The sequence below is a fragment of the Suncus etruscus genome, chromosome 2, assembly GCF_024139225.1.
Source record: "Suncus etruscus isolate mSunEtr1 chromosome 2, mSunEtr1.pri.cur, whole genome shotgun sequence".
Taxonomy (NCBI): Eukaryota; Metazoa; Chordata; class Mammalia; order Eulipotyphla; family Soricidae; genus Suncus; species Suncus etruscus.
In genome coordinates, this window is record NC_064849.1 from 19,114,894 (window position 1) to 19,134,822 (window position 19,929).

The 19,929-nt window shown below is 48.0% G+C and overlaps 1 protein-coding gene across 1 annotated transcript in view; it reads right to left on the bottom strand.

The window, feature by feature from the left end:
* DIS3L2 (DIS3 like 3'-5' exoribonuclease 2) overlaps nt 1-19,929 on the bottom strand; it is a 306,442-nt gene that overhangs the window by 22,017 nt on the left and 264,496 nt on the right. Inside the window, exon 13 of the mRNA XM_049769303.1 lies at nt 9,296-9,529. Coding sequence (XP_049625260.1) covers nt 9,296-9,529 — 234 coding nt within the window. The remainder of the gene's footprint in view (nt 1-9,295; nt 9,530-19,929) is intronic.

Below are 19,929 nucleotides of genomic sequence, written 5' to 3' on the forward strand. Positions count from 1 at the left end.
AGCCAGTGATGAAGCAGAGTGGACTGGCTGCTCACAGTTGGTTTGATCTTGTTCAGTTTCAGCTTTGTCAGGGGACTGGATCCACCCCAATGAGGTAGAAACTCACTACCCTATAAAAGCCTCCAGGAAAATGCTTATAGTCCCATTATTCATCATCGCCCCAAAGATGACCCCATCAACTCCAAACAGACCCCAGTTTCTCCAGCTGGTACAAGAATAAGCCACTGCAGAGTCTCCACAGAAAAGGCACCAGAGGGACAAAAGCAGTGTCAGGGTTGCCTGGGGTTAAGGGGAGAGGGCCCAACAGCAGGGCCTGCAAGGATTTTTCTGGGGTGCTGATTATTATGTGTCTTGTCTATAGAATATGAGGCCAGCAGAACCACACAAAGAGCGAGTTTTCACCATGGGAGAATAACTGCTTGAAAACGCAGCTGCTCTGGAGTAGCTCAGCTCCCTGCGCATCCAAGTGATGGAGCCTACAGACAATGGTGCTTATGGTGTTTCTACAGGAGGCAGAAAAATATCCACCTGGACACCATTCAAGCCACTCACACGAGCCACAACAGGAAAAGCCATTTTGCTCTGTGGTTTGGGGACAATATGCCACAAGGCATTGCAGAACCCTGTGTCTGGGGTGGGCCTAAATTAACCTGATCTTTCTGGAAAAGATCTGACAGATGCACCGAAAGTGCAATAGCCAGGCAGATTAGTTCCACTGAAAATGTCATTACGAAGGGGTAGGTGAAAATCTAGGCCTGGCCAGCTATAAGGCCGAACCTTGCCTGCAACAGTTTTAGTCAGTCCTCAAACAGAAACTCGTGTGTGTGTGTACGCACGACATGTGAGGCAGTTTCTCCAGTGTCAGAATCCCTTCCAAGGAGTGTGACTATGAGCACATGTGTGTGAGACACATGATGGAGTTTCCCCAGTATCAGGAAACCCTTCTGAGGGGTGTATGTTGAGTGTGTTGTGTATTTAACACCTGGAAGCAGAATTATTGGGTTCTTGTTACTAGGAAGTTGAGAAGCCCTGGAACAATGGTCTATGACAATGGCCCAGAAGCCTGATCTGTCCCATCCATCCAGGATGCTGAGTCGAAGGTCTTGCCTCTCTGAAAGGCAGAGGGGCCTTTGGAACCCAAAGCAACTTCTCCATCTTATTGTCAGCATCAGAGCCCTTTGTCTCTGTACTATGTGCCTGGTGCCCAGGGCAGAAACTAGGCACAGGTTCTGGTCTCACTGTGTAGCAAGCTGGTCTTTTTGGGCACAGGGGCCTGTCCCAGGACAGAGCCAGGCACTGAGTCACTGCCATCCTACTTGGCTCACAAATCATTCCATCCTCACAGCCTCTGAGAGGGGCTCCCTGGAGAACAGGGACTGGCAAATTTAAGCTGCCTGGACCTAAGGTGTCTCTGGGGTCTCTGTTTTCCTAAGTACCACCATCAGCCTCCCTAAGAGACACAGCAGGGGGCAGGGCCAGAGGACAGGGTGGTGGTGGTGGTGCTCAAAGCATGGTTGGATCTTCCTGTCTCCCATGCCTGCCTCAGCAGCTTAAGCTTGACAGTCTTCAGTATCTCTGGTCTCCAAGAGCCTGACAGCAGTGTTCTCTCTCTCCTCTCTCTCTCTCTCTCTCTCTCTCTCTCTCTCTCTCTCTCCTCTCTCTCTCTCACGTTCTCTCTCTCTCTCTCACGTTCTCTCTCTCTCACGTTCTCTCTCTCACGTTCTCTCTCTCACGTTCTCTCTCTCACGTTCTCTCTCTCTCTCTCTCTCTCTCTCTCTCTCTCTCTCTCTCTCTCTCTCTCTCTCTCTCTCTCCCCCTCCCCACCCCACTTCCCCCCAACCAGAACACACACACACACACACACCAACTAGAACACAAGGTCACCCTTGAAAATAGGCACAGAGCACAAGTCCTGATTCCAGCAAAACAGGAATGTCCTTCCTGGCAGGGCCTTCCTGCCTGAGCAGTGTGTATGGGACAGGGGTTCTGTGGATGCAAGGATCCTGGCAGGATGGACATGCTGTGGGGGGCGTGGGAGGTAGGGGTGGGGTGTCAAACCCTCCTGACAGGGGCTGGAGGACACAGCAAGTGGAAAGAACCAGAAGGCAAGAAAAGATATTCATGAAGTGGGTGTGATGGTGCGGGCTCTGTGAAGTCAGTAACAGTGGTGTGAGGCTCTGCTCCAGGCTGGTTACTCGCTCTCTGGAATCCTTCAAACCAGATTTCTTTATAAAAACCTTTGGGCTGTTCCAAAAATGCTCAAATCTACCAGAGTTGACTTCTTCAATCATTATTTGACCTGAGACAGTGGGAAGATTTTGCTCTAAATTCCACGAGGTGTGAAGTCAGATGAGAGAGGAAGTCAAGGACACATTCTTGAATGTCAGCAGGGGGGATGCTCTTACTTTTTACTTTTCTTCCCAAAGAAGGAGCCTTTCCGGGCCTTCACAGTCACCATGTGGCCTGCCCAGACTCACTAACCCATCAGAGTATGGCCACTATCCTCACAGTATGGCCATGGCCCCACAGTATGACCACTAACCTCACAGTATGTTCACTACCTGCATTGTATGACTGCTACCCTCACAGTATGGCCACACTCCTGTCCTGCTAAAGCCTCTTTGCTGTGATACAGGGTGCTTTTCCCAGAGTCACACTACTTCATGGGAGAGGCTGTTTTCTGCCACAGATACTTCTTTCCAGAACCATGGATAGTGCTGGTAACATGACAAGAATGCCAGAGTTTCAGTCTGGTGAAGGCTGGGGATCATGTTTGAGTCTACTACTTCCAGAATAATACCACCTTCATTCCTTCTAATTTTTGAAAATGACGAGTACATGTGAGTGGGCTAAGCCCAAAGGAAGAGAATATGAAGGGTTTAGAATTCTAATAACAAGCTGTTTAGCTACGCTGCATGAACACATAATGATATACAGCCGTTTTTACATGTATGTTAACGAGCCACAAATAGCTATCAGCTCATATAAGTGGTTGTAATTAGCATTACTTATAGACAACTAGGTCGAGTTTTCGTGTTTGTGTCTTGTTAATGCCTTGGGATGCATAATTCTGGATTGTCTCCCCTGAGCTTCTCTGAAATTAAAGCATGAAAACAAACACTGTGCTGCTGCTTCCTCTAAGGCAGCATTCTGCCACCGCACTGCTGGGGATTTGGGGATCCTTGACCCGCCCCCACCCCCCCACTTCTGCTGCCCTCAGACCTCAGCCTCCTGCTGACTGAGATTGAAACTGGATTTATTCAGAAATAGGGTGGAGAGATCTACATAGATCTTTCAATGATTCTAATGCACCTGGCAACGGGAAAAAGAGAACAATCAGATAGACCAACAGATATAACGCTCTCCATGACTGAAGATAAAGGGTTCTAAGTTTTTACACAGAGGCTGAACCTCCATGGACCCTCAGCATCCCAAAGAGCAGCAGAGCAGTTTCTGGGGGCACTGACTGCTTAAAACTACTCTGTTCTCTTCAGGCTCCACTCACTTGGGATTTCCTTATAATTATTCATGTCAGGCCAGCTCCGAGGATGCCTAAAAGTGGTTCTTTTCAGGATACAGGAGCAATAGGAAAGTGAGTAAAGTTCCAGAAGTTCTCAGCACTGTTTTCAGCACCACAAGGGCCTGGGCTGACTTGGAGTTGATGGGAGAATGTGGGGTAGAGTTGGGGCAGGCTCTGACTCTGGTGGGACAAGTCTCTTTAGATGTTTAATTCCTCCTGTGGGTTCTCTTACATGTTAGGGCCCTTGGCAGGAATTTTCACAGGTGCTGATGCAACTTAGCAAGAGTCCAGCACCTTAGCTACATTGTAGGGAAATCCCACGGAAAAAAAAAAGAAAGAAACTATAAAAGATGAGGGACTGCACCAGGCTGGGGTCAGTAACTTGGATGGATGTGATTTTGAGAGACGAGGACCCTCCTTTGTGTATGTGGGTCCTCCCAGTATTGACACTGGGGAGAGGGCATGCTGGCAATGGGGGATGGGGCAGGATACTTTTAGAATCCCAACTTGCTCCCAGGGCCCCACCTTCCAGTCACTCCAGCCCCAGGGGGTACCCTCAGGCTACTCAGACACAGGCTAAGAATTATGAGGGGATACAACTTCAGGAACCAAGATGGGAATCTAATGACCCCCAATGGGGGTGGGGGGTGGGAGATAGAGGAGGCAATATAGCAGGATGGTACTAATAACCAATTTCAATCTCTGGTCTCTTGAGAATGCTAGCAGTGATCTCTGAGCATGACTGCAAACAAACGAAATAACAAAGAAATTAAAATATTTATTCTCTAATAGGATTTAATCATCTGATGAACCAGTATGGAAGTGCTGGCAGGGCTCAAGAGCTTTCTGGATCATTCTGGTCACCCAAGGCCTAAGGCTGGTGGGTTGCTGGTGGATAAAAGCAGTCAAATGCATATGAGATCTAGAGGTTCGATCCTAGAGGTGTTTGGGGGACTTCTCCCAGTATTGCCCAGAATCATTGAGCCAGAGTTGGTTTCATACAAGCCAACTGCCTTATCTCCTGTATTATCTCTGTAAATATTCTTAATTCTACTTTGAGGGAGTTGAGCTTTACCCAGTGGTACTACCTCTCAGGCCCATGGTCACATGATCTCTCCCAAACCTGCTAATATATAATATATCTGTGGGGTAGGACAGTGGAGAGGGCAGAGAAGGGGCCCATTTTCCTTGAGTAAACCCACCATTGAAGCACCTGACAAAATGGTTGTGGGGAGGGGAGAGAAATACAGAGAGAGAGAGAGAGAGAAAGAGAGAGAGGGGAGAAAGGGAGAAAGAGAGAGAGAAAGAAAAGAGAGAATGTGTGCACAATGAAATGCAACTGGGGCTTTCTCTGCCTAAGGCTAATTCAGAGGGTCTGGCTGTAAACAAGGGACAGGTCTGGCTCTCCACTCATTTACCCATCACTTCTGGGCCTCCCATTGGACCAGTAAGTAGGACTAATCAAAGGAATAATTTACTTAATTAGAGCCAACTTAGCATAACTTCCAGGGGCCCAGACTGCCCAGGGCAGTATTGAGATAGTGAAAGGCTGATGGGGAAGGGAGCCCCATACTGACACCCTGCATTAGGTGGGGGTACTCAGAACAGGCCCTCACCTCCAGCCTTCACCACCTGCCTGCAAGGCCCATGGGCCAGAATGGTTCTCATCCCCTGTCGGTTACTGGAAAGAGAGCTGTTTCCTGTCAGGGACACCCACTGAACTCATAGTTCCACTGGCTCCCGCTGATAGCTCTGCAGAGACCGGTGAGCCAGTGACCCAGATTGATGCTGCTGCAAGTCTCCAAATCAAATATTTACTCCCTGGCACTTTATGGGCAGCCTGCCAGGCCCAGATCAAGTCTGATTGGCCACGGTCATCCAGAAGAACATTCCCCAGCAGGTGGGCTCCAAAGGTAGTGAAAAATCATTTTCACAAGCAGGTTTACCTTTATGTCAACAGAGAGAAATTATCTCAAATTTGAGCCTCTTAAAGCACCAAGCAGGGTTCAGAGAGACACAGCTGCAGACTATGAGCTCCTTTACTCTGGGGACTCTACTTTGGAGATGGAAACAGCAATGATGCTCTATCAGGGGTCCTCAAACTTTTTAAACAGGGGGCCTTTCAGACAGTCCTTCAGACTGATGGAGGGCCAGATTATAGTAAAAACAAAAATTATGAACAAATTTCTATGCACACTGCATATATCTTATTTAGAAGTGAAGAAACAAAATGGGAATAAATACAATATGTGCCCTGCGGGCTGTAGTTTGAGGACCATTGCCTAGGTTCAGACCCAGACTACATATGTTTGCATGCCCTGACCTCCTGCCAGGGCAGTGGAAGTGGCATGGTGCCCTGCGGTCAGGCGGGCAGCCCTTAAAAAGCAGCCTGTCCACTCACCCAGGATTGCTGGCTGAGAAGCACCAGAAAGAATTTGAGGTAGCTGCTGAGAAACTGTCAGCCTCAGGTGTCTCTACTTGGGGCTTCTACAGCACCCCACAGGCTGCCCCTCTTGCCCACTTTTTGAAAGCATTAAAACTCAGATCTCCCAATGGAGAAAGGCCTGGTGGTCCCAGCCCATGTTCTTGTCTGCCATCTCCTGAGAACTGTATGATGGACCCTGAGAGTTTCCCACAGTTCCCTTCCCCAAAGCTCAGCTAGAATGACATTCCTTCACAGGTTTCTAGAAGCGGCATCTTTGTGTGGGACAGGAAACATGGGCACAGGACACAAAGCACAAGTGTGGGCTCTGCAGGTGCCCCTGTGAAGGGATATGAGGGTGGCTGGCCTTCCCTGAGCCTGACCCTCTCCTTGGTCCCTAGGCCCTGCAACCTGTTCTGACACACTCTTGTCTGCTGGAATTGGCATGATTATATGGGCAGGCCCAAACCCAGAGATGAGACAGTGCGGGACCCTGTTTGGATCTGGGGAGGCATCTCTCATCTAGTAGTTGGCCACCCTCACCCCATTTTCCTCAGCTATTCTGAACTCTGAAACTGCTGCCTTGCTGGGGCAGAGGGGCCTACCTCCCCACTCCTCAGTTCTGCTGTAGCTCATCTTTGTGATAACAGCTGAGCCTCTGTGCCCAGCTCATGGTGTGGTTAGGAAGGGCATCACGAAGAGCCCATTATTTTATTATTGAAAGGCCCATTATTTTAGAGTGGCTCCAGTCTGCAGAGAAGACCTCAGTTTTTCAGTGAGCTGGGGAGAGGGACAGACACAGACAGAAGGGCCTAGAAGACCTGTGCAGGGACTTGTGATGAGGGCCATGGCATGGGCTGCTTGGATAGGGGAGGGGGACACTCCATTGAATCCCCCGCAGCAGGAGATGGTAGGTTCTATTCCATAGTCTGGTCCACAGACCATTCTTTGGATGGCCAAGAAATGGGCTCCAAGGACGTAGCACTGTTATTTGACACTTTAATTAACTGGAACCTCATTAGGCTTTCTGAGGGTATTTTTTTTTCCTCTTACTTCGATGGAAAACTTTTCTCTCAAGCCAGCATGGTGTCAATAGGAGGCGTGAAACAAAGCCTGCTCACTATGGAGTTCTTGCACAGAGGTAACTCCACAACTCTCTGGGCGCCAGTTTTCCTGATCAGAATGGGCTGGGGTGGGCAACCAATGGCTGGAGAGAGCTGAAGTTGCTTTCAGCAGTGACATTTGGCATCTAACACTTGCCCAGAGATTAGCATCAATCACAAAACTGTTCACTCTTGACCCTGATCATCATGAGTCCTGCCAGGATCCCTTTACAATTTAGAGAGTATTTCAGTATTTCACTAGGTTCAATTCAGAGGATCTTTAGAACCCCTGGGGAATGCCAGGGGGACATTGTTCCAGAAATCTCACAGGCCAGCTGAGAGGCAGAGACTGCTTAACTGAATTTCTAGTTTCCCCAAGTAGGAATAGCACCCCCTGGGGGTAGGGGGCACTGGACCATTCAGGATGTTGGTGGCCTAAGGGGCCATGGGCAGGGGTCAGCATTTTCTGTTTAAAGGCAGATTTGGGGAGGGGGGGTGCTTAGTGATTTTCTGAGTAGGAAAAGGGGCAGAATTCAATTCATTTTAATTCAGAAAGAATTCAATTTGGGAGCCTTTGTTCTAGAAGTTGACTGAAGGGTGGAATCATGCAGAGAAGACAAGCACTCGCACATCAGGCTTAATTTCTATCAATGCACACCCACTCAGGGTTTTAAGAAAATGTGCTGCTTCCTATTGGGGGGGGATTCCAAAGAGATGCTCAGAGGACCCCTCCCTGGATGTTCCAGCTGAGCTGTGTGGCATGAACAAAGTAAGAGCCCAAACCCCACTATCTCTCTGCTGCCTACTGGAAAGATTCTGAAAAAGAACATGTGGAAAAAATTTCTACAACATGATTTATGCATTAACTGCTCACATCGCTCATGGCCTATGAGAATAGAGCTTGTGAGAATCCCCAAAGTTTCCAAGGTCCCTATTCCTCCCCAGTTGGAGGCATTTGGGAGGCTCATGGGTGGATTTGCCCCAATTGCTGACCCTGGAGCAAGTTCTGGTCCCCCAATTTATTCAACTACCATACAATCACCACACAACAGATTAGTATTAAGACACCCAGAAGAAGAATTGCATGCAGCCTCGGTGGTAGCAGGGTACAGGGGCACCTTCCCAGCCTGTGAATAGGCCATCGAAAGATTCCCCCAACACTGCAGGAGTAAGAACAAAGCTGGTGGAACTCTGAGGGGTACTTAGGCAGAAAGTTCTAGAAGACTATGATATGACAGGTTGTGCCCTCAATATTTGGAGAGGAGAAATTCAGTGTGGCTGGGGAATAAAAAAAGAGGGAGGGAGAGCCTTGGAGATGCCCATCCTGAAGGGCAACAAGGAGTCAGGAGAGCAGGCACAAGACAGAGGTTGAGGCAGCAAGAGCAGGTGTTAAGGATGTAGCTAATTGCCAGCTGTCCTGGAGTGGTAGAGAGCACTTCTCATATAAATGGAGGCACCCAAGGGGGGGGGGCTTTCCTCCTGCCAGGGCCCACAGGAAGTGGGGGCACAGAGCTTGTAAATCTCCCTGGGAATGGCCAGGCCACTGTTTGCATCTGATGTTACCCTAGCAGGTGGGATGATGTGAAGCCATTTGCGATGGTTCCAGCAAACGTCTCCAAGAAAAGGAGTGCTCTGAGGGGCAGAACACTCAGGTGGCCTGAAAACAATCGGGCCAGCAAGTCCTGCTCCCCAACACACATTGTTACAAACAAATGGTGACCTAGAGCCTGGACACTGTCACTACAAACAGTGGCCCACAGCTCACTGGGAATGTTCTGGTGCATTGGTAAGTAATTCAATGGCAAAAGAGGGGCATGCAGAGATGGGACTCAGTCCCTCTATTACACACTGAAGATAGGACTCCTGATCATCCGGGTTTGCCTGTGGGACATCACCCATCATGTCCACCCTAGACTGCCATCTTGGTTCTGCTTCTGCAGAGCCTCTTTAGGAATCTGCAAACACAGACCCCTCTCTGGGAGGTTGGGTACCCCTTTCATTCATCTGACCCTGAGACACTGGCCTTCCATGCTTCTGGAGGTCCATGTCCCTGTTCTGCAAGGTGGAAGTGGTGGAAGAGACTTTGTGAAGGCTGGCAGGAAACACTGAGAGCACCCACCCTGAGCTCATTGACACCACGTGTCAGTCTGTTTGTGTTGCAATGGCCTGGATCAGACAGGATATAAGCCCTGTACCTATGGGGTTCAGGCTCCATGATTAAGGGGAACCTGTGACAAGCAGAGTCCTGACCTGGTCCAGGCGCAGCGCCCCATCCACAAAGCGCTGTGCGCGGAGCTCCTTGGCAATGGCGTGGAGATGCAGGATGGCCTGGTGTATCTCCTGGATGCTGTGCTCTGGGGAGATGGGAGGTAGCTGGTCCTCAGGGAGTGCCTGGCAGGGGCTCTCAATCATGCTCTGAGCATGTGTGTAACTCAGCTTGGCACAGGAGCGGATGACAGTGCGTCCGAACCACTCGCTGAGGATCTGTGAAGACAAGAGGGGAACAAGGAGCTGAAGCTTCTGCCTCCACAACTGGAGATGTTAGCATGGACAGGCAGGTGCAGGAGACCTGAGACTGGAGTGTTCCACTGTCTCCCCAAGGCAGTGTTCCTGCAGGGACGCAAGGCACAGGCCAAAGCCCTGTACCATGTCCAGCAGGCACTTCCTGAAGTGGGTGCTGTGAGCTTGGACACACAGACACAGACAACAGACAAGACACACGCTGGGCAGAGCAGGCTTGGGCACCTCAGTTCCAGCCAATATCAGTGCCTCTTGGTCAGCCAGAGTGCTCTCTGGGGGGCTCCTTGGGATGATATGGGGTAAGGATAGTTACATGGGGGTCAGAGCTGCTGCAGACTTCCCCTGCCTTCTCCTCTATCCTTCCAATAGGGAGTAAAACTGGAGAACATGGGGTCAGGCTGTATGAAAGGCTGGACAGATGAGGACAATGGACAGGAGGCACCAAAGGATTGGGGTGAATGAAGCAGTCCCAGCTGGGAGGGGAGTCCATGGGGCAAAGGAGGTGAGTGGAGAAGTCATTCAGATCAGATCACGCAGAATGGGGGTGGGGGTGACCAGGGGAAGTGGCTGTGAGAAGCTGGGTGGGAACTTGTAGGAGTGCTAGAGGCAGAGGAGGATCCCCAAACCCTGGCATAATCTTGTAGCAGGATGGCCAACAACCCAAACCTCCCTTGTCCTTAGATTCTCAGAGCCCTCAAAGAGGGAGGGCTATAGGAGAGAGGAGTGCTTGGCTGTGGTAGGGAAGGGCAGTTTACATCTGGGTGGCTAGAGAACCCCTAGCCCTCCCTTACTGCCCCTCCCGTGGGAGGAGGAGCCCAGGGAGCATTGGAAAGGGTAAGGAATGCCCTGCAAGCTTCCTAGGTTCAGTGGTTGGAGCCTGACAGAAAGACATAGCATCAAACTTGTGTCCAACAAATTCTGAGTAGTTCTAAGAGACTCTGGTCTCCCAGGCGTAGGCATTCACATGGGTGGGGGGACTTCAGCCCTGGAAGTATATGCACTGCCTTCCAGCCCTCAGCCTGTCCCCGGGGGTCACACCCGTTTCTCTGGGCACTCCTGGCTCATAGAGGTATCCAATGAGCTTGCTTAGAGGACAGTACCTTGGCTACCCCACTGTTTTCCGCTCCATAGCACTTTGTGGGATGCCCACATCTGACTAGGACATGGGCACATCTAGGGATACCCTCTTCTCCCTACTCCAAGCCTCCTGCTCACACACAGTATCTGGGGGTTCTCTCTCTCCTTTTTATTTTATTTTATTTTTGGGCCACACCTCAGCAGCACTCAGGGGTTGCTCTTGGCTCTGCGTTCAAATATCACTCCTGGCAAGCTTGTGGAACCATATAGAATGTCTGGGATCGAACCTGGATGGGCCCTGTGCAAGGCAAATGCCCTATCCACTGTGCTATTGCTCCAGCCCCTCGGAGTTCTTTTGTGCCACCTGGATCCTGCACCTTTCAATATAGGGCCACTGGCACTGCTATGGACCTGCCCAGCAGGGGTCAGTCCCACAGACCATCCAGGGGGAACCCTGATCAATCCTGTAAATTGCCAGGTAAGAATGCTCTGAGACACAGAAGCATGGCAGCCCGTTCCCTGAAATACATTCACTTTTGCAATGAGTTTTGGCAGCTTCCAGACATGTCTTTCCTGGCTCTGAACAGCCACTGCACTTGCAGTTGTCTTCAAACTGGAACCCTCCCCTGAACTTGCAGCCTGGAAAGCCTGAACCCCTTTCCTCTGAACACAAGTTACAGGGGAGCTGCCTGACCCGCTGATGCAGCCCAGCAACACAGAGGCTAAAAGTGGTCACAGGCATGGCCATGTTGCACACCCAGAGGCTGTTTAGGTCAGAAAACAGGACTGAAAACACCTGGGGAGGAGGAGGGAGGACTTTGACACAGAGGTGCCCCATCAGGGAAGCAGAGGCCCCGTGGTGGCTTTGTGTTCCATAACCTGAATTGATAAGACACAGAGACAAGGGAGCTAAGTGTTCCCATTCACCAACATGCCCTGGAAAAGAATCCTGTCTCCCCATTTTTCTTCCAAGGTCTGTGCCCTCCACATGGCAGGCAGCCAATTCATGGCCTACCCTCTAGACACCACTTGTCCAGGAAGCCAGGGAAGCCCTGTACCAGTTTGGCTCTGACTCAGGCCTATACACAAGCTATGCTCCAATTAGGGACCAGCAGATGCAACAGGCCTGGGGACCAGCTTTCCAGAAGTGCCACTATTACTGTGCCCACATTGGAACTTTCTAGAGCCCGAGGTCCCTTCTGAGAAGAGCAAGGCATCCAGCACATTGATAGCTGAGGAACTGGGCTGAACTGTGACTTCTCTAGCAGCAGGGACATCCATATTCTGGCCTACAGATGGGTGACATTGGTCTCCATTTTTTAGCTCTTATTGTTTGGTCGGGGACATTCATGACAGTCCTTGAGGGGCACTTCTGAAACTGTCTAGGGGACCATGAAGTGCAGTAGATTAAACCTAGGCCTCCCACATGCAAAGCCTGAGCTCCAGATTTTGGAGCATTAGTCCAGACCCTGAGAATGATTTTTTGGGGGGGCCACACCCAGTGATGCTTAGGGGTTACTTCTGGCTTTGCACTCAGGGATCACTCTTATGGGATGCCATACAGGATGCCAGGGATTGAACCTAGGCTGGCTGTGTGTGAGACAAATGCCCTATCCATTGTACAACTGCTCAAGCCCCCTGAGTATAATCTTTACTTTTTTTAGATTTTGGGGCCACACCTGGTGGTTCTCTGGTCTTACTCCTGGCTCTGCTAATAAATCACTCCTTGTGAGTACAGGAGGCCATATGGGGTGCTGTGGATCAAACCTGGGTTGGCTACATACAAGGCAAGTGCCCTACCTGCTGTACTATCTCTCAATTCTTCTGAGTATGATTTTGGTTGTGTTTTAGCTAAAGGTGACATAGTAGAGAGAATGCAGCCAAGAATACCATGCCTTGAATACATAGTAAGGCTGGGGCCAGAGTGATAGTGAGGAGCCAAAAGTAAGCCATAAAACCAAAACCAAAACCAAATTCAACTACAAAAAACCAGTTCTACTTTACAAGCACAGAATGGTCAGGAACCATCACCTTTAAAAATGGTTCCATTCCATTCTGATATATTTGAAAGTTTAGCTACTGTCCCATTCCCGCCCCATCCCAAAGTCCAATGTGTCAGTGAGAAATCACTGGTTCAAAAAAAAAACTGCCAATGAGGTAATTTGTAACATTAAGCCAACAGACACAAAATTGCCGCTACAAGCCACTCTGGGCTCCAGCAAAGTTTAAAAAGCTAATCAGGAGGGGAAAAAAAATTTTTCATTTTTCCGATTGGAACACAGCCAGGGTGTCCGGGAGGCTGAGATGGGTCGCAGCCAGATTTCAGCGCTTCTCAGGGCCGCCACTCAGGGGAGCTCCTCTGTTAAGGGTGAATATGTATGATTGTATGCATGCATGTATTGGTGTGTGTCTGTGTTTGCATTCACGCATGCCTGTGTGCGTATCTGTGCATGCATGCATGCATGTATTTATATGGATGCATGTGTGTGTGCGTGTCTGTAGATGTGTGCATCAGTCTGTATTTGCATGTGTGTCTCTGTGTGGACCTCCATGTACCTTTGTGTCTGCGTATTTGTATATATGAATGTGTGTACATGTCTGTATGAATGCCTCTATATGTCTATTTGTATAGGTATGTCTGTGTTTCTGTTTCTGTATCTTTGCTTGTCTGCATGTGTATCAGTAGGGGGAGAGAGCAAAGAGTCTGGAGGAAGGAAGTAGACAGGCGAGGGCATCACTGAGTATGCCAGGTTTGGCCATGGGTGGACCCTCTCAACTGGCCTCGGCAGGGCCAAGGGAATGGGAAGGACAGGCTGCCAGCAACCTGTGTGGGCTGTCGAGGTACAGATGCTGCTGCTGAGGGTGCATAGGTACCTCGTTCATTCATGTGCTGGAACTTTTGGGAAGGCATCTGTGGCATTATGCCAGCGAAACACTGGCCTACCGTATCAGGTCACCTGGCAGCAGCCACTTTGCTGATTCCATTGCAGTTGGTGTTCTCCTGAGACCTGGAGGTACCATCTAAGTGGGTGAGCAGAGGGAAGAAGGAGGAAAGACCCTTTACATCTGCCTTGCAGACTCAGGAAATGTGAGGACCTGAGGCAGTACGAAGGCCGTATTTATGGGCACCGTGCTTAAAAGTTCCGGGAATGGAGGGATAGCGGCAGGGGGGCCAAGACCACATAGAAAGTTGAAAAGGACCCCAGAAATAGTGCTGGGCTGGTGAGGTCAGCATGACCAGTTCCACTCCAGTCTTTCCCTTAGGCCCATGAAGGTCTCTCAGAAACAGAGGACCACAAGGAGGAAAGGGCTCTCTATGGCACCTCACGCCCACTCAGAAAGTAAAGTCTTCCTACAAAACAACACAAAATAGTCCCAAACACTCTTCAATGCAATACCAAGCCTTTAACAGGACCAGCACCATGATGATCTGGCTCCTTCTAAGTCCAGTCTTTGCCTATCTTCCTCCTCACTCATTTGGGTTCCTGATCCCCACCTTCCTGGGTTTCTCTGGTTTCAAACCCTTCCTCTTTCGATAAACAATGGTGAGTACCTTGTCCCTCTGACTCAGTCTTTCATGCCTGTGTCCTGAACAAGAAAAGCTCTTAGTACCTCAGTCTAGACTCTAGAATCTAAAATCTTGCTTCACATTTCACTTCAGGGAGTTATTTGGTTTGTTTTGGGGCCACATCCAACAGTATTCAGGGTTTCCTCCTGGCTTTGTACTTAGGGGTCACTCCCGCAGTCTTGGGCAGAGAGGACTATATGTGATACTTGAAATTGCTTGCAAGGCAAATGCCTTAACCACAGTACTTTACCCCAGCCTTCTTTCCATACACCTTGACTGATTAGCTATTCAATGACCCCCATCTCTCAGAACCGACTGATGAGGTTCACATGCAAGAAGACATAGGCTGGGTGGGTCTGAGTAGGAAGTGTGGATGTCAATGCTCTACAAGTAGTCACCGCTGATATACCACATGAATACCATATCTGTCCCTTGTCCGACCTTCCCAGATCCTGCATCCCCACTGTATCTGCTCCAAGCCCCTGGGCCAGCGGATAAGGCAAGCAAAATTCAAGAGATTCCTTTGAGTTTCCCGTGTTTGCCTCTCTTGCCCCCTTCTTTTTCTGACCCTTGCTATTTTGGAAGTGTGGTAGGTCAGGCGACTCCCATTGCTGCAAGGTCAGATTGGCTTTGAGAAGAGCAAGGAGCACCACTTGGTCTTCCCATAAGCAGTTTCCAGGGGGAAGTACTGGAAGTGGGGGATGTGGCACCATGAGGGCACAGCTGCCAACTGGGTATAGCCCCAAAGTACTGGGGAGGACAGGGCCATGAGGGCACTGTTGCCAACTGGATCTCATCCCACAGTGGTAACCAACAGAATCTGCAGCTGGGAAAAAGCTGGTCCACGTAGAATGTTCTTAAAATGAAAGTTACCAGTTTTAGGTGTTTCAACCTTTGAGTACTTGTTTCTTCCATCATGCTGCATGTAAAGCATTTGTTGATACTGAGCTGTTGCCTGGGCCAAGAATTTTCTTTCTCAGGATAGTGGCTTTACTTGAAGGGCCTATGGACAACAGACTGGGGACATTTTGACGTGGGCGTTTGGCTCCTCTAGAAAAACAACAATTTTTACTACCAATAATCAAATCTGAAAAATAGGCATTCTTGTTGAATCACTGTGAGATACAGTGGTACGAAGTTGTTGATAGCTGAGTTTCAAAGAATATTCTAACACCTTTCAAATGGGCATTTTGAGAGCTCTTGTATTTGAGATCTGAGCTTGATGGTGTTGAATTGAGAGATTAATGAGTAGTGTATACCAAATATGCTCTTGGGTTCTAACATAGTGAAGTGTGTCCATATTTAGAAGACGAGCATTCTGAGCAAGTATTCCTCAAATGACCAATGCATAATTTTTGGGTAAAAGATTCATTCAAGTCAGATCAATGCCTTGAATGGTCCCCAGAAAATCACTCAATGATGTATGAAACTGCCATATGTGTCCTTACACATTTCAGAGACTGGGGCTTTGAAGGACAGACATACATGTCAGGGTTCTGCAACCTGGACAGTTCATACATCCATGATGGCAACCCTCTGCCCACTGTGGGCTCTTTACAGCTTGCACATGGCCAGTTTCACTATGCCCTCACATTAATTGACAAAGAGTGAGTTATCCAGTGACTTCTTAAATGAAATGAATACTATTAGCTTAGGGTTCACCCTATATGCCCCATTTTACCTTCTCTCCTAAGGTCCTTATTCCAAAGTCAGTGAAGGTGAAGGCTGCAATGAGGATTGAAGAGAAAGAACTCAGTCCCCAGCAGAGATAGTTTCATATCTTAGACTGCAACTCACTCTGAAGGAGCCACTAGTCAAGGGCTGGGAGATAGATGGTCAAAGGGCTGGAACCTACTTTTTCACTGCAGGAGGCCCTGGTCCAATCCTAGATACCACCTGGCTCCCTGAAAACTGCTGGGAGGAGTCCCTGAGCACTGCCTGATACAGACCTTGAACACAACAAGAACAACCAAACTTTGTATAGCAAGGAGAGGAATGTCTTTAAGTCTATAGAAAGTCAATTCAAATGCTCCTTTCTTTCCTGACAGACTATCTGCCTGGAGCCAGATTTTCTTCACAGACCTCAGCTACAACACATATTTCTTTTTTTTTGGTTTTTGGGCCACACCCAGCGTTGCTCAGGGGTTACTCCTGGCTGTCTACTCAGAAATAGCTCCTGGCAGGCATGGGGGACCATATGGGACACCGGGATTCGAACCAACCACCTTTGGTCCTGGATCGGCTGCTTGCAAGGCAAACGCTGCTGTGCTATCTCTCCGTACAACACATATTTCACCCAAGTCAGTACAGAAGCAGATGGGAAATTCCAGGTTTGTGTCTCCTCAAAAAGAGATTTGTGGAAAAGTAAAATAAGCTTTTTAATTTTGTTTTTGGGTCACACCCAGCAGCGCTGAGGGGTTACTCCTGGCTCTATGCTCAGGAAACGCCCCTGGCAGGCACGGGGGACCATATGGGATGCTAGGATTCGAACCACCATCCTTCTGCATGCAAGGCAAATGCCCTACCTCCATGCTATCTCTCTAGTCCCATGAAATAAGCTTTGTCTCAAATTTTATTTTAGAAAATATAGTAGTTTTTCAAAAAAAATTAAAAAAAAAGAAAATATAGTAGTTTTTCATAAAATATTATTTGTTAACATGCTATTTTTACTTTAATTGACATATGTAAATATTTAAGTTTGCATTTTTTTTTTTTTGGTTTTTGGGCCATACCCGGCGGTGCTCAGGGGTCACTCCTGGCTGTTTGCTCAGAAATAGCTCCTGGCAGGCACTGGGGACCATATGGGACACCAGGATTTGAATCAATCACCTTTGGTCCTGGATTGGCTGCTTGCAAGGCAAACGCCGCTGTGCTATCTCTCCGGGCCCTTAAGTTTGCATTTTAATGTCTTATAGGACACAAAGTGATAATCCACATTATAAAAAGATCTTCAAGGTTCTCAGTAACTTTTCAAAATACAACACTTGGTCGTTATTGGTCTAACTCAGTTTTTAGTGACTCAGACATGTAGTGTCAGATCTCTCTGAGCTCCTTCTCATCTGGCCCTCTCTGAGTTACTTGTCTTCTGTCTGTGAAGAGCTGATATGCTGGGAAATTTTACTTCATCAAGGTCAGGAACCAGCAAATTATGGCCCTTGGGCTAATTTACCTGTCATCTGTGTTGACATGCCATTTGTCTGGACATGAGCCATGCCTTTCATGTATGTATTGTATGTCCTGCTCTAACAGCAGAGTACTTTAAGGAGCTATAAAGTCCAGGATATTTATAAGCTTATTTACCCCCCTCACCCCCGCATGATCTAGATCTAGGTCTTTCTCTTCTTTCCTGTGGTGCTCTAGTTCTCTTACACTTTCTTGACATATGACTTCATGTTAGTCAAGTATTTCTTCTTGTAGCTTCCTTAGGAAGGGTGTAGGATGGAAGGTAGATTTTCTTTCCATCTCCAACCTATTTGTTGGTAGAGACTTTTTCTGTCTTTTCTCACAATGGGTTAATATCTAAGCTAGGTACTGAGGCTTAATGTGGAAATAACAATCTTTCAGAAACTCCCAAACTTCTTTTCATTGGTATCTAATGCCTAGGGCTGTGATATGCTGAGTTGACTCTGGTGATATGTCTGAGGGGCCTCTCTGTTGTCCTTGAGTGCTAAAATTTCCTGACAAAGTGTCTGGAAAGGATGAGTCCAACTACTAGAACAGAAAGCTTTTTTTTTCTTCTTCAGTAACAGGGCATATCCTTGAATCATTCTGATGATCTTTCTTCCCATTTTCACTATTCTCTAGTTTGGAATATTTACTAAACAGATGTTGGGGATCTCAGACTGGTTCCTAATTTTCTGTCATGCTGGGACAATGCCTTAACTGTCATCTGTTGGTCAGAATCTAGAGTTTGCATCTTTTCTTTAATTTACAAGAGCTTGTCTTTCTTTTTTTATTCTTAAAAAATTTATAAGTGGCTGGTCCAATGGCAGTGGTTTATCAGAACTTATTAACGTTAGTATCACAAAAGTTGGTATATAACCCCCCCCCCATTGCTCAATTTGACTGGCTTAGAAAAAAAATAAGTAGGGCCAGAGAGATAGCATGGAGGTAGCCTTGCACGCAGAAGGATGGTGGTTCAAATCCTGGCATCCCATATGGTCCCTTGAGCCTACCAGGAGTGATTTCTGAGCGTTGAGCCAGGAGTAATCCCTAATCACTGTTGGATGTGACCCAAAAACCAAAACTAAACCAAAACAAATCAAAATATATAAGTAGGGGCTGGAACGATGGTGCAAGCGATAAGGTGTTTGTCTTGCATGCTGCTAACTTAGGACAAACCTAGGTTTGAGGAGCAGGAGCAATTTCTGAGCGCAGAGCCAGGAGTAACCCCTGAGTGTCACTGGGTGTGGCCCCAAAACAAAAAATCAAACAAATATATGTAAGTATTGGGCAAGAGAGAGATAGCACAGCAGTAGGATGTTTGCCTTGCACGTGGCTGACACAAGACTGACAGTGGTTCGATTCCCGGCATCCCATATGGTCCCCAAGCCACCAATAGTGATTTCTGAGCACAGAGCCAGGAGTATCTCATGGGGGCCGGAGAGAGAGCATGGAGGTAAAGCGTTTGCAGAAGGTCATTGGTTCAAATCTGGGCATCCCATATGGTCCCTGAGCCTGCCAGGAGCAATTTCTGAGCATGGAGCCAGGAGTGACCCTGTCGGGTGTGACCCAAAAACCAAAAAAAAAAAAAAAAAAAAAAAAAAAAGGAGTAGCTCCTGAGCGCTGATGGGTGTAACCCTCCCTAAACCTCCCCCCAAAATGTAAGTATCTAGATCTTGTGATTTAGATCTTACTTGCCCTTTTAAAAAACACTCAAGGGGCCGGAGAGATAGCATGGAGGTAAGGCATTTGCCTTGCATGCAGAAGGAAGGTGGTTAGAATCCCAGCATCCCATATGGTCCCCCCGGCCTGCCAGGAACGATTTCTGAGCAGAGAGCCAGGAGTAACCCCTGAGAACTGCTGGGTGTGACCCAAAAACCAAAAAAAAAAAAAAACAACCAAAAAACAAAAACAAAACAAAAACCCCAAAAAACCCACTCAAGACTACAGTGGTCTTCTCTTTTCGCTGTTCTGGTTCCCAGTTTCACATTAGAAGCTTTCCTTTGTATCTTTGGACGTGGTCTCTTCTTGGAGGAAACTTTAATACTGAACCTGTGATTTAAGTGGAACCCTAAAATTCTAGGATGGTGTGGGCAGGGGCACTGAGTATCAGGGGTCCAGTTGGCTGTAGTTGAGAAACCTTCAAGCTTACTACCTTTAAGTTTTCCCTCTTCACTCTTAGCTCCCTTTCCTTCCCATCTCAAGCATATGGGATTTTTGACAAGCTGGGACTGGTAGGGCAAACTCTCCTTGAAGGCACCATGCCAGCAAGTGTATATCTGGTGTCTCCTGGTTCAAACACTTTTTAACTTGATCTTATCTAGGTAATATACTTCTGATCATTTTCTAAATTATGGGGGGAGAGGAGAGTGTAACAAAAAAGCAAAAATCTTTTAACCAAACTGTCCTGAATCTCACCCTCACACCATCTCTCTCCTCCACTTTGCAGTTATACAGTGGTGTCAAAGTTTGATTTTTTTTTTAAGGTGGGGCTGTGTAAACTGGGTTGTTTCTTGTCTTTTTCTCTTGTTGGCCATGCACCCAGCTTTCTCAGGAC